The sequence below is a fragment of the Galdieria sulphuraria genome (genome assembly GCF_000341285.1).
Source record: "Galdieria sulphuraria unplaced genomic scaffold scaf_0, whole genome shotgun sequence".
Taxonomy (NCBI): Eukaryota; Rhodophyta; class Bangiophyceae; order Galdieriales; family Galdieriaceae; genus Galdieria; species Galdieria sulphuraria.
The window spans coordinates 218,465-230,845 of record NW_005178475.1 but is presented as its reverse complement, the minus strand read 5'-3'; the positions used below and the strand labels follow the sequence as shown (position 1 = coordinate 230,845).

At 37.0% G+C, this 12,381-nt stretch overlaps 7 protein-coding genes across 8 annotated transcripts; 5 read left to right on the top strand and 2 right to left on the bottom strand.

Annotated features, from left to right (window-relative positions):
• Positions 1 to 7: 7 nt before the first annotated feature.
• On the bottom strand, positions 8 to 2,118 carry Gasu_01180 (aarF domain-containing kinase). Its single transcript, XM_005709218.1, has one exon. The coding sequence runs from the start codon at positions 2,004 to 2,006 to the stop codon at positions 345 to 347; it is 1,662 nt and encodes a 553-aa protein (XP_005709275.1). The 5' UTR covers positions 2,007 to 2,118; the 3' UTR covers positions 8 to 344.
• Positions 2,119 to 2,148: 30 nt separating this feature from the next.
• Gasu_01170 (amino acid transporter, AAAP family) lies at positions 2,149 to 3,553 on the top strand. The gene has a single exon (XM_005709217.1). The coding sequence runs from the start codon at positions 2,157 to 2,159 to the stop codon at positions 3,525 to 3,527; it is 1,371 nt and encodes a 456-aa protein (XP_005709274.1). The 5' UTR covers positions 2,149 to 2,156; the 3' UTR covers positions 3,528 to 3,553.
• A 5-nt stretch (positions 3,554 to 3,558) lies between these two features.
• On the top strand, positions 3,559 to 5,363 carry Gasu_01160 (serine--glyoxylate transaminase). The gene is made up of 10 exons (XM_005709216.1): positions 3,559 to 3,716; positions 3,771 to 3,840; positions 3,899 to 4,090; positions 4,151 to 4,250; positions 4,299 to 4,424; positions 4,476 to 4,570; positions 4,623 to 4,790; positions 4,847 to 5,023; positions 5,074 to 5,197; positions 5,247 to 5,363. Exons 1-10 carry the CDS (start codon positions 3,637 to 3,639, stop codon positions 5,315 to 5,317), a joined length of 1,203 nt encoding a protein of 400 aa, XP_005709273.1. The 5' UTR covers positions 3,559 to 3,636; the 3' UTR covers positions 5,318 to 5,363.
• Positions 5,364 to 5,371: 8 nt separating this feature from the next.
• On the bottom strand, positions 5,372 to 7,758 carry Gasu_01150 (UVB-resistance protein UVR8-like / chromatin binding / guanyl-nucleotide exchange factor). Of its 2 annotated transcripts, XM_005709215.1 has the most exons (7): positions 6,691 to 7,758; positions 6,349 to 6,640; positions 6,214 to 6,302; positions 6,043 to 6,156; positions 5,831 to 5,989; positions 5,593 to 5,774; positions 5,372 to 5,536 (listed from the first exon to the last, which is right to left on the bottom strand). In XM_005709215.1, exons 1-7 carry the CDS (start codon positions 7,714 to 7,716, stop codon positions 5,407 to 5,409), a joined length of 1,992 nt encoding a protein of 663 aa, XP_005709272.1. In that variant the 5' UTR covers positions 7,717 to 7,758; the 3' UTR covers positions 5,372 to 5,406. The 2 variants fall into 2 exon arrangements, with proteins under 2 accessions (XP_005709272.1, XP_005709271.1); XM_005709214.1 differs by lacking the exons at positions 5,372 to 5,536; positions 5,593 to 5,774 and having other exon boundaries at positions 5,791 to 5,989.
• A 50-nt stretch (positions 7,759 to 7,808) lies between these two features.
• On the top strand, positions 7,809 to 8,553 carry Gasu_01140 (uncharacterized protein). The gene has a single exon (XM_005709213.1). The coding sequence runs from the start codon at positions 7,918 to 7,920 to the stop codon at positions 8,407 to 8,409; it is 492 nt and encodes a 163-aa protein (XP_005709270.1). The 5' UTR covers positions 7,809 to 7,917; the 3' UTR covers positions 8,410 to 8,553.
• Positions 8,554 to 8,568: 15 nt separating this feature from the next.
• On the top strand, positions 8,569 to 9,154 carry Gasu_01130 (uncharacterized protein). Its single transcript, XM_005709212.1, has one exon. It carries the CDS (start codon positions 8,602 to 8,604, stop codon positions 9,019 to 9,021), a length of 420 nt encoding a protein of 139 aa, XP_005709269.1. The 5' UTR covers positions 8,569 to 8,601; the 3' UTR covers positions 9,022 to 9,154.
• A 34-nt stretch (positions 9,155 to 9,188) lies between these two features.
• On the top strand, positions 9,189 to 12,333 carry Gasu_01120 (ATP-dependent RNA helicase (mitochondrial)). The gene is made up of 13 exons (XM_005709211.1): positions 9,189 to 9,759; positions 9,816 to 9,976; positions 10,031 to 10,198; positions 10,262 to 10,381; positions 10,431 to 10,506; positions 10,552 to 10,602; positions 10,654 to 10,850; positions 10,912 to 11,014; positions 11,076 to 11,154; positions 11,208 to 11,349; positions 11,404 to 11,553; positions 11,610 to 11,698; positions 11,745 to 12,333. Exons 1-13 carry the CDS (start codon positions 9,246 to 9,248, stop codon positions 12,112 to 12,114), a joined length of 2,220 nt encoding a protein of 739 aa, XP_005709268.1. The 5' UTR covers positions 9,189 to 9,245; the 3' UTR covers positions 12,115 to 12,333.
• Positions 12,334 to 12,381: the final 48 nt, after the last annotated feature.

Below are 12,381 nucleotides of genomic sequence, written 5' to 3'. Positions count from 1 at the left end.
TTATTTGTTGTAAATCGATTCTATTGTGTCCACTAGAGCATCTGTAGGAGACTTTTCATGAAATTCCATTTGTCAGAATTCATCCATTTGATTTACTTTTTGAAGGACGACGTAGGTTGAAGAGGATAAAAGTGAAACTATTTTATTTTGTCCTTGTGTTCTCCAACAAAACTTGCACTCTTCTTACCTCTAAAGTCTAATCCTTTCTTTTATAGACTGGTGGATAATATGAGTGCTAGAAAAAAGGCCAAGGGTATTGAGTCAACAAGGTGAGGGCCTACCTCTCGCATCTTGTGTTACACAACACCCTACAACAAAAAGAATTACTTGAACAAGTACTTGTGTCAACTGTCACCAGTTTCTACAAGTAATGAATCACTTGACAACCTTCTTAGACACTTTCCAGTCGTAGCAAAGGAAGCAAATACTCGAGCAAAGGAAAAGTCACAGGCAAGTGCACTGGTGAGTGCTCGTAACAGCTGCATAGCTCGTAAAATCATAAATAATTGGGAAGGAAAGCGACGCACTCGTGCGGTCTTCAAAGGACTCGCTTCGGAAAACGGATTGATTTCCACACCAGCTGGCAAGGCACAAGTGTCAAATAGTCCAGTAGCATACAGAGACAATAACTGTTCTGACTGTTGGTTGTGTTCTACTTGAATGCCAAGAGCACTAAATGCGTTGGCTACGTTACTCACATTATCTTGAGCCAAAGCTTCAAACAATTCACACAACCTTATCCGAAGATCATCCTCAATCTCTTTCACTTGACCAAAGTCAAAGATTCCAATACGACCATCTTCAAGAAACACAAGATTCCCTGGATGAGGGTCGGCATGAAATAAACCATCTATAAGCAACATATGTCCGTAAGCCATGGCAATGTTCTCCAATATGGCATTGCGATCGACATTAGGAAAGGATTCAGTCACCAATCTATCGATCTTAAATCCTTCGATGAAGTTCATAACCAAAACTCTTCTTGAAACTAAATTTTGCGTAACTTGTGGAATAACTACTCGTTGAGGTAGAATGCCAGCACTTCTTAAATTGTTTGATATTCGTTGCATCATTTGAGCTTCTCTTTCAAAATCAAACTCTAATGGAATTTGATGCTGAAATTCTTCCACTATGGAAACCAAATCAAACTTCAAGTCATGTCTTTGTAAAAATACGGCTAAACGGGATAGATTAGAAAGATCTAGCTGACAGAGCCTTTCTTGGTCTGCATATTGTGCCTTCACTGCGACCAACTGTCCATTCATCTTTAATCTTGCACAATGAACTTGAGCAATAGTTGCACTTGCAAGAGGAACTGGATCAATCCAGTCAAACAACTCTACGATGGGTTTGTCCAAAGAAGTTTCTATCGTCCGTCGAATATCTTGAAAAGGAGCGGGAGGTACTTCATCTTGTAGTGTCTTTAGTCTTCGTATCCAAGCAGCTGGCATGAAATCTGCACGAGTTCCTAAAAACTGACCATCTTTAAGATAGAAACCTCTCAATTCCGTACATAACTTGTAAACCTTCTCAGAACCCCATTCGTGACGTTTCTCCCACAATAACCTTTTTTCTTCTTCTGGCAAAGTTTGTGCTTCTTTTTGTGTTATCTTATATCCAATATAAATAGGAATAACTCTACTCCAAAACTGCCAAGTTCTATATAGACCAGGATGGGTAGATTGAATTAGTGGAGGAGCCAAGGTAACAAAAAGTAAAGGTCTCCAAGTAGCTTCGATAATAACTTGACGTGGTCCTTGAAATAACAAACTCCCTGCTGTGATAAAAGTCACTTTTCTTCTAGTCTTCTTACTTGCAAGTATTTGAAATAATGCAAACAACAATACTTTACCAGTAAACTTGAGGAACTTTTCAAAGAAAGAGCGCTTGGTTTGCTTTCGTTCTTTACTCTTCTTGGAGTCGATATTATTCCATTTGTTTGTCACAAGTATATTTGTTTGTTTGTTTTGAGCACAAGAGGCACACTTTTGGGGATTGAATAACATATTTCGTTATATATCAACAGAACAATTGGTTGACGATTGTTATGATGATTATTCTTTTAGTTGTCCACTTATTCCATATTGATATAAAGTCCAAAAAATCAAATACGAATAATCTCCTGTTTCTGTTTGGATAAAGACCGAAGTTATGTCATGTCGACTATTTCTACTGTGACAGATATCGAAGAACAAGACGATATCTTCAGTTTATCTAGAAGATATGCGTCTTTCTTAGAACATAGTCGAGAGTTTAGAGAAGAGCTTTATGAAATGCAGGGTCCAGAAGATATTCCTTACCGAACTATGTCTTGGAATATGGCTTACTGTGCTATGACTGCTGAAACAGTAGCTTTGGGAGTATTATCTTTACCAAGTGTCTTTTCTACTTTGGGATATGTTCCTGGAGTTGTACTTGTCTTGTCCTTTGGAATCCTTTCTACTTATACAGGCTTCAATCTGGGACAGTTTCGATTGAATCACCCAGAAGTATGTAACTTTGGAGATGCCGGTTATGTTTTAAAGAAAAGATTGGGAAGGTTTCTTTGTTCTACTGGACTTTGTCTGTTTTTAATATTTTTGGTTGGAGCGCATTGCCTAGCTGGAAGTATAGCTATGGAAACTTGGACGAACAATCACTTCTGTCGACTATTGGGTGCTATACTATTTGCTTTGATTGGTTTCATTCTTAGTCTTCCTCGTACTTTGAGAGGTGTGAGTTATATGTCTGTGGTTTCTATTCTTAGTATTTGTTGTGCTTTGATATTTACAGGAGTTGCACTTATTATTCAAAGACCAACCGATACTTTGTTTCAGTCTCCAAAAGCTTTTGTGACAAATGTTTCCTTTTCCTCTTGTCTTGTTTCTATTATGGACGTTATATTTGCTTATGCTGGTCATTTAGCGTTTTTTAACTTTATAGCTGAAATGCGCGACCCAAAAGAGTTCAGTAGAGCACTATTCGGTCTTCAAGTAACTGATATAACTATTTACCTTTTGACAGGAACTATCATGTATGCTTTTGGAGGTGGTCATTTAACTTCTCCTATTATATCTACTCTACGTTTTTCAACACTACGTCAAATAGCCTATGGTTTGGCAACTCCAATGATTGTGATTGCAGGAGTTATTTATGCACACGTGGCTGCGAAGTTTCTGTTCTTTCGATTGGTTCCTAGTCACTATTCTTCTCATTTTCGACGACATACGTATCTTTCATGGATTATTTGGTCCACTTTATGTGCATTCATTTGGTGCTTGGGTTGGCTAATATCAGAAGCAATTCCTTTCTTCAACGAGTTGCTTAGCTTGACTGCTTCTCTTTATGCTTCTCAGTTCACATATGGACTATCTGGGGTCTTTTGGTTATTTGATCATCGTGGAGAGAGAAGACCGTTATGGATGTTGTTGAACATTTTTATTGTGATATTGGGTCTTGTTATTATGATTTTAGGTGTTTATTCTTCCATTGTGGAAATTATTCTCAAACGTGAAACTACACATTCATTGGGTTTATTTTCTTGTTGATTGGGAATAAAAAGTGAATTGTAGAAATGAAGAAAAGATGACCATCCGTTGAATTGTCGAAATATTCATTTTTGGGTATCGTTGCAGGTTGTCTTTTGTTTACCAAAATATGTCTATTCATGGCAAGAATTTTCTTATGGTTCCTGGTCCAACCAATGTGCCAGATAGAGTACTTAGAGCCATGCATAGGTATGTGTGATGAATTCTCTCTATGTTTGAACTCAATGTTCTATCGTTGCATAGGAATAGCGAAGACCATCGCTCTCCAGACTTTCCAGCTTTGGCCAAAACTGTATTAGAAAATATAAAATGGGTTAGTGAATTGGATATTATTCGTTGTTTTTACTGATTGGAAACAACAACTATGTTAGGTATTCGGTACTACAAAGGGTCGTTCGTTTATATTTCCAGCTAGTGGGACAGGTGCTTGGGAAGCAGCGTTAACCAATACTCTTAATAAGGGAGACAAAGTTATTTCTGTTCGTTTTGGTCAATTTTCCCATTTGTGGATAGATATGATGCAGCGTTTGGGATTGGAAGTTACCATATTGGATGTGGATTGGGTAAATAACAGAATGGATATCCATTTTTATCAAGTACGATTAATGTTGACATTTACATAGGGAGAAGGAATTCCTATCGATATTCTATCTAGTTATATTGCACAAGATACTCGACATGAATATCAAGCAGTATGTGTTGTACATAATGAGACCACTACAGGTTAGGAACATGAGAAGAACCATTCAAGCAACATTGACAAGTGGATAGGAGTGACTACAGATATTGCTGCCGTTCGAAATATTCTCGATCGATATCATCATCCTGCTCTACTTATGGTAGATGGCGTATCTTCTATTGCTTCCATTCCCTTCAAAATGGATGAATGGAAAGTTGGTATGGCTCGAATATTTTCAAATGTTTTCTTTGCCATTGATTACAAAATAGATTTGGCTATTACTGGTTCTCAAAAAGGTTTGATGCTGCCAGCTGGTTTAGGAATGGTTTGTGCATCAGAAAAGGCTTTGGAAAGATCCAAAAAGGTAGAGTGACCAACTTGTGTGATTTGATGATAAGTTTACTCGATTGAATTAGAACAACCTTCATCGCGTATTTTTCTCTTTTGAAGACATGATTGTCAACAATGATGTTGGATATTTTCCTTATACTCCTTCCATCCCGCTATTATATGGTCTGAAGGAATCTTTAGCAATGCTAATGGAAGAAGGCTTGGAAAGTGTTTATGTTAGACATCGAAGATTGGTGAGCAACCGTATTTTGAATGTTCTATTTTGGTACGAAATGAATGTTTGTCTTAGGCACATGGCGTTCGAAGAGCAGTGGAGGCTTGGGGTTTGAAGACTTGTTGCAAGAATCCCAAGGAATATTCAGATACAGTGACTGCAGTTGTGGTTCCTGAAGGATTCGATGCCCAACAGGTGATTCGTATCGCTTATGAAAAATACAATTTATCTCTTGGAGCAGGATTGATGAAGGTAAGAGAATGACACTCTGAATGTTTTCCAACTCAATAGGGACTCATAAGGTTCGTGGTCGTGTGTTTCGTATTGGTCATTTGGGTGATTTGAATGAGTTGATGGTATTAGCCACTTTAGCTGGTACTGAAATGGCCATGTTAGAAGTGGGCATTCCTATCAAGTTAGGCTCAGGTAGGATATTATACACATTGTTATAGAGATGAACAAAACTATCATTTAGGTGTCGCAGCAGCATCCGAATATTATATGAAAACTTCAAAACAAGTTCGTGGACTTTTTAATAATGTTTGATAAACAAGAGGGTTTATATACAAAAGTTGGGTTTGGCTTATTGTCTTTCAGTTTCTACTAGTTGTTGTGTTTCTTGTTCCCCAATTTCATCAGGAATAGAAGATTCTTTTCCATCTTTGTGCAGTTCCACTGTCATGGCTGGTTGTTGTTCCAAACTTTTGGTAGTAAATCGTAAAAAACTTGGACTTGTCACCAAAATATCCAAAATCAAATGCTTGTCTAAACTAGCAAAACCATTCGTTCTCACTACTTCACCAAAGTTATTCGAAATAAACTGCAAAGAAACTTGTTTCAACTCTTTAGAATCATATAAAGATGCAGCTTCAAATATTTTAGCAGCATTTGTAATAGTCAGATGCTTTCTTAGACATTCTTCACACAAGGCTTTCAATCTTGGTAAGTTGTATCGATCGCCCAAGGCCAATAAGTCGATAGCAAATTCCAAAGGAATATTTATCTATGGAAACCCATTCATACCTATCCATAGTTTTATCATAAATCAATTCACTTTACCTGGTCTCCGTATAAATAACGTAAAAATAATTGATAGACATGTGGAGCAACATCGGGAACTTCAATGTTTCCAGTTCGACTTTCTACACAATCCGTCAAAAACATTCTACGAAATACATCGCATCGCGTAATCAATACCAAACGATGAGCACGTAAAGGCTAAAGAAATACATAACGTGTATTGTTATAAGGAGCAAAACAATATGACTTACTGTCCTTTGAGAACCTACAAAAATGGTGACATCTGTAAACTGTCCCGTTTCTAACATAGCTATCCAATCGTTCATCAAAGAAGATGACGGAATCTCCTTTTCAAGTCTGGCATTCTTTGTAGAAAAATAAGACCATATCATTCCTATACTTGGAGAGAATGCAACACTTACTTGATAAACGATGGTAAACTGCAATCCAGAAGCAACATGACAAGTCTCCAAATGGGATAACCAAGTAGCCATACGAGGAGATAAGAAACCTTTTTGTCATTTTAGCACAAATAATCACATTTCTATCAATTTTACCTGATGCAGATGGATGTCCATGAACATGTCTCTCGTTTGAACCCCAGACAAACAGTTCTGCATGTATTGTTACTGCAAAAGAAGCACATTCAGATACAGAAACTTGAATTACACGTCTATTCCGCAATATATGAATTTCCTTTATCAAAGTAGAGTTTTCTACAGTTCCATCTCCCAGTTGTCCATAATTATTTTCTCCCCAAGCATAAACTAGTTCTGAAGAAGAAAGTGCCAAGACATGTCGAATACCAGCAGCAATCTGAATGATTCCTTTGGATTGCAGTCCAACAACCTAAATTATCAATATATTCATTCCTTACGATACAATGCAAAATGTCATACTTGCTGTGGTTCAGGAACAGGATTTGTGTGTCCTAGTCCCAACTCTCCATGTGCATTATATCCAAAGGCCCAAACTTCATCATCTTGTGTGGATACGACAAAACTCATATCTTTTCCACATGAAATATGACTAAAATGTGTGCATTGAAGTGAAGTGATGATAGTTGGATAAGCAACAATACTAGAAGCTCCAGAACCTGAAGGAAATCCAACCTGACCATAACTGTTTCCACCCCAACCATAAACAACACCTTGTTTGGTTAAAGCCAAGCCATGTACTCCTCCACTAGCAATTTCAACAAGACATAAGCCAGATAGATAAGGATTCATTACAGGAGTATGTACACAACCACCTGAAATACCTAAACCCAGAGCAGCCGATTCATTTCTACCCCATACATATACTCTATCATCATCTGTAAGTGCAAATGATGTACTATAACCAGCTGCTATGAAAACAACTCTACGAATTTTGGTATTTCCATTCTTTGTATAAACTGGAATGGAAGCCTTTTTAGGTATTCTTTCGTTGATAATCTGTATGCGACCCTCATCATCTAAAGAGCAGCCTCTTTCATCATAGTTGATAGTAGTAATAGGAACAGGTGAAGGAATGGGGGTAGATGAAGCCACTCCTGTTCCACATTCACCCAATTTATTGGAACCGAAAGAATAAACTTCACCTTCCACTGTAAGCACAAGCACGTGTCGATGACCGCAGACGACTTGGACTACTTTTTTATTAGCCAAGGTAGCAACATGAGCAGGAATGGGTTGGCGGCTACTTTCAAGACTTCCTAGACCACAACAACCTTCCGAATTATCACCAAAAGAAAATACACCTTGTAACTTGTGGTTATCACTTTCCAACAAGTGCACTGAGTTGTCAACAACACTGGTCTGATCTTTGTTCCTCAAGCAAGGTGAAAAAACTCCATTAGAGGAGTCGTTATCTCTTGAATAAGCTTGGTTTGAGAAAGACAAAGTTAAAGACGTAGAATGCTCACATATATGATCGTCTGTCATCCTCCAAAGAAAGCACTTGTCATCAATCGTTGTACAAACTTTTCACATTTCTTTTATTTTATTTGATATATGTTGTACATATATATATAAACTATTTGAATATTTGTGTCAATTGACAATCTTGAGCCATCTTCATATTTTAGATCTTTTGACATTTTGCTTCCACACATATGAAGGAGTTGTTCTTTTGTTGTTGAATGAATGGATCCCATCACAAGAGAGCGAGTGAAGGTTTCTGTAGCTGGTCGTATCTCTAAGGACCCTAGTGCTTCCATGTGTATGAAAACCAAGTGTCAAGGACTCGTATCCAAATGTGTCAACACAGTTGCTGCCTGCAAGTACATACTTTCACAAAAACTTTGTAAACCAAATAATAACCAAACTGTGAGTAGGGAAATTTCCAGGGGAATGAAAGCCAGTGTTTTTTGTGATCAACAAGTTAATTCTTGTAAAGATACTTATTTGCGTGAGTGTGCTATTGTTTGTAGCAAAGCATATTTTGGCGAGGAAAGGAGAGCCCAGTGTCTTTCTGAATGCCTCAACTCCAAGTGTTACAATCCTGCTAAATATGGCAGCTGTATTTCTTCGCAACTAGCGGAGGCATTGGCTTCGTGTATTGAGAAGAACTGTGGAGATACTGTTAGGAAGTGTATGACCAATCGATGTAATATTTCCTTTCCAGAGAAGGATTAAGCATCTAGTTGGTCTTTTTTGATAGGAACTATTATTACGGAGACAAGACAACAACTTGTCTTTGATGACCTTTTCGATTATATGCCATTTATATATAAGACAAATGAAAATAAAAAGAATAGTCAAGATGTGAGTTCAATAATGCGTTTTCACTTCAGCAAGGCGCTTATTTTGAAATTCAATTGATAGAAAATGGAGTGGTTAGGTTCTGCAGCTCTTATGATTGGCTTATGGCTTCTCTATTTATGGTTCTTTGGTACAACCAAAACAAGTATTTCCAATTACACAAGTCCAACTATTCGACCATCAGAAACTGAAAAGTATCTACCTACAAGAGAGAGTATTTGGTCTGTTTGGAGACAAGTATTTTCTCTCCTTGACGAGGAAGTCAAACAACTTCAACGCAATCAACAGGAACTTTATAGTTGTACAGAAGACTGGATTGATCGAACCCACTCTGACTTGCATCGTCTACGAATTGCCATGAACAAGTTACATTCCAAGACATCAGTGAAGTTCAATCAAGTTGAAGATGTGAAGAAGAAGAGATTGAGTCTTCATCCTTCCATGAGTTTGGCGTTTTCTATTCAAGATGGAACTCTTAGAATGTAAGAAACTCCAATTGCCTTTGATGATAAATCGCAAAGTGTCATAGAAAACCGTAAAATATTTTTTTGTAATTTTAGAATATTAGTTTCGCTATATGAAGGAATAGAAAGGACATCATAAAAGTTGTTAGCATGGAAGAAGAATGCTTTCCCTTTTGACCTCCAAAGCTCTTTTTTGAACGACATTCGACAGAATGGCGCATTTCTCATTCTAGCTATAGTCAAAATATGCTTCATATCTATACACGTTACTTGGTACCTAAACTTTGGGTATTAGCTTCTAGTTGTCGTTTGCAATTGGGTTATTCGTGGAGGAAACCTTTGTCAAGTTGGTATTCTGGTCGTTTTCTCAACCTAGTTGCAAAGGAAAAGCTTCCAGATACTTTCCACCTTCCTATTATTGCAAAGAGCTATTGTTCGAGTACTTTAGACATTAAACAGAAAGATTCGGATCAGTATGCTGTAACTTCGTTGGAAAGTGACAGAGAAAGATATTTTGTAAAAAAAGTAAAACCTTTATCCGACAAGGAACGGGAAAAAATTCGTTACCTTTTGAGAGAATATGTGATAGATGATACATCTTATCAAGAAAAGGCTATTGAGATTGGTATCAGTAAAGAGATTTATCCTCGTGCACTTCGTTTATTTAGAAAACACGTGCACGAGGCAACTGGAAGAAAAGAACTGTATACTCGTGAGGATGTCGAATTGTACAACGTTGTATTGAAGGCACTATCTCAAGGTAATCATATAGGCAAGACTTTGAACGATAACTAAACTATTTCGTTAATTATGTAGATGATGATATTAAAGCTCTAGAAGAGTTGTTTCCAAGTTTTATCGAATATACCAAACAATATTTTCCTGAAGAAATTCAAGTCCGTAATCGAATGAGAGAATATGCTGACTTACGACTACCTCATTTACTATTTCCAGAAGCACGAAAGAGAAGGAGAAAGGTAACTGTTCTACTTATGGTTTGTTTTATTACTCTTTTTTATTGTTTATCTTAGATTGTCTATCATTTTGGCCCAACGAATAGCGGCAAGACATATTTTGCAATGGAAAGACTGAAAAGTGCGAAGAATGGAGTCTACGCTGGTCCTTTGAGACTACTTGCTTGGGAAGCCTTTGAAAAAATGAATGCTGACGGTGTGTTTACCAACTTAATGACTGGAGAGGTAGTTTTATAAATAAGCATTACGATGTTGTATATATGTATATTTAATCATTTGGTTTATTAGGAAAAGAAAATAATTCCATTTGCTTCACATATTGCTTGTACAATCGAGATGCTCTCAACAGAAGAAGAATATGAAGTTGCTGTGTTGGATGAAATTCAAATGATTGGAGATGCACAACGTGTTTGTATAGGTTGATGTAGTGGTCATGTTGAAACTTACTTTTGACTAGGGTTGGTCTTGGACTAGAGGATTATTAGGTGTTCAAGCTTCGGAAGTGCATGTATGTGGAGACCCCAGTACAAAAGGTAAGAATCAGTACTCTGAATGTTACTATTATTGACATGATCAAGAGCTATTAAAACAGTTGGCTCAAAGATGTGGCGATGAGTTTGAAGAAAAAGGTTGGTTATCTCGGCATTCAATTTACAGTCAGAACATTATTCTTCCATTAGAATACTTTCGCCAAACTTCTCTTGAAATATCTCGAAAGAGTCTAAATGGAGATTTGAACAAGTTGCAAGATGGAGATACCATTGTGGTATTTTCAAGACGCGATGTTTACGAAACCAAATATCGAGTTGAGCAAACCACTGGAAAAAGGTGTTGTGTTATTTATGGAAGTCTACCACCAGAAACGCGAAGTTATCAAGTAGGAAATTTAACCATCAGTATCATCCATGTTGTTTATTGATTGATGTGAAATTTATTAGGCGAGACTATTCAACGATCCTGAGTCGGAATATAAAATATTAGTAGCTACAGATGCAATCGGCATGGGTCTGAATCTGAATATTAAGAGAATCATTTTTGCCAGTAATTATTTAGTAATTTGGTATGTTGCAGCATTGAAAAATGTGTTTTTTCATGAAAATAGGTTTGGAAAAGTTTCATGGCTTATCCTCTTCTGCTCGTAAGGAGCCCTTATCCTTTGCTCTTATTCGTCAAATTGCTGGGTTCGTATAAACGTCGTTTGACTCAAGAGGACTTCTTATTTTTTATATTGCAGTCGTGCAGGACGTGCTTTTAGCATATATCCACATGGTGAAGCTACTTGTTTGTACGAACATGACATTCCACGTTTACAAGAAGCCTTTCAAGGTTCCGTTCCTTCCATAGATAGCGCTGGATTGATGCCTACTTTGGACCAAGTAAGGTTTTTTCCAAGTTTTCGAAAGTAGAATCAAGTATATTGAATCGTGTAGATGGAACTATTCGCTTCTGTAGTGGGTGATAATGTAAAGCTCTCGACTTTATTGGACCTATTTGCAGAATATGCCAAGTTGGATAATTTGTTTTCTCTTTGTGAACAAAAATTTTTGGAAATGCGTCGAATTGCACGTTTATTACAGCAAGTAAGTTTAGGATTCTTATGATTTGCTCTACACTTATTCATGCGCTTTTCAACAAGGCTGGTACTTTATCTTTGAAAGAACAGTTTGAATTTTGTCAAGCTCCTGTAAATATTTCGGATCCATTTCTTATGAAATATTTGTTAAGGTGGGAAAAGATGGTCATTGGTTGCTTAAAAATAACTCTTTTGTAGTTTTGCAAAAAATGTTGCTACAGGCAGTCGTTCTGAACTCACTGTTCGTCCTTACCAAGGTAAACTACTTACACAGCTTGATTTACAGAAATTGGAAAGCAGATATCGAATATTTGATTTATATAGCTACCTAAGTGAGAAGTTTGGTAGGGAATTCTTCCCAGATTATCAAGTAGCTCTCGCATACAAGCGTCGTACTATTCAGTCCTTAGAAACTGCATTGACGGAAGGAGTTCGATTTCAGGATGACTTGAACAAAAATACAATGCCTAAGAATAATAGTTCATATGAAGAACAACGGCAAGATAATTGGTTCCGTTTTCCAGTTTCTGAGGAATTGTCCAAAGCGAATGATATTCCTCTAAAATAGAAAGCTGTGACATGATAGTAGTTTAATGGAATGGCGTGACTTGCTGTGGTGTAATAATGAAAAGATAGTTTTGTAGAGATCTCAACTCATTTTGGGATGGGGAATGATCGCCTTGATCATTTCATGATTGTAGAATACGATAGATAAAGCCACTTAAGATGAGATTTCATGGATAGGATTTTCAAAGCAATGTCATATCATCACGTCTTACTAACATGTCAAGAGAAAATCTCTTTTTTCGAATGTCTGTTAAGTATTTGAGAAAGT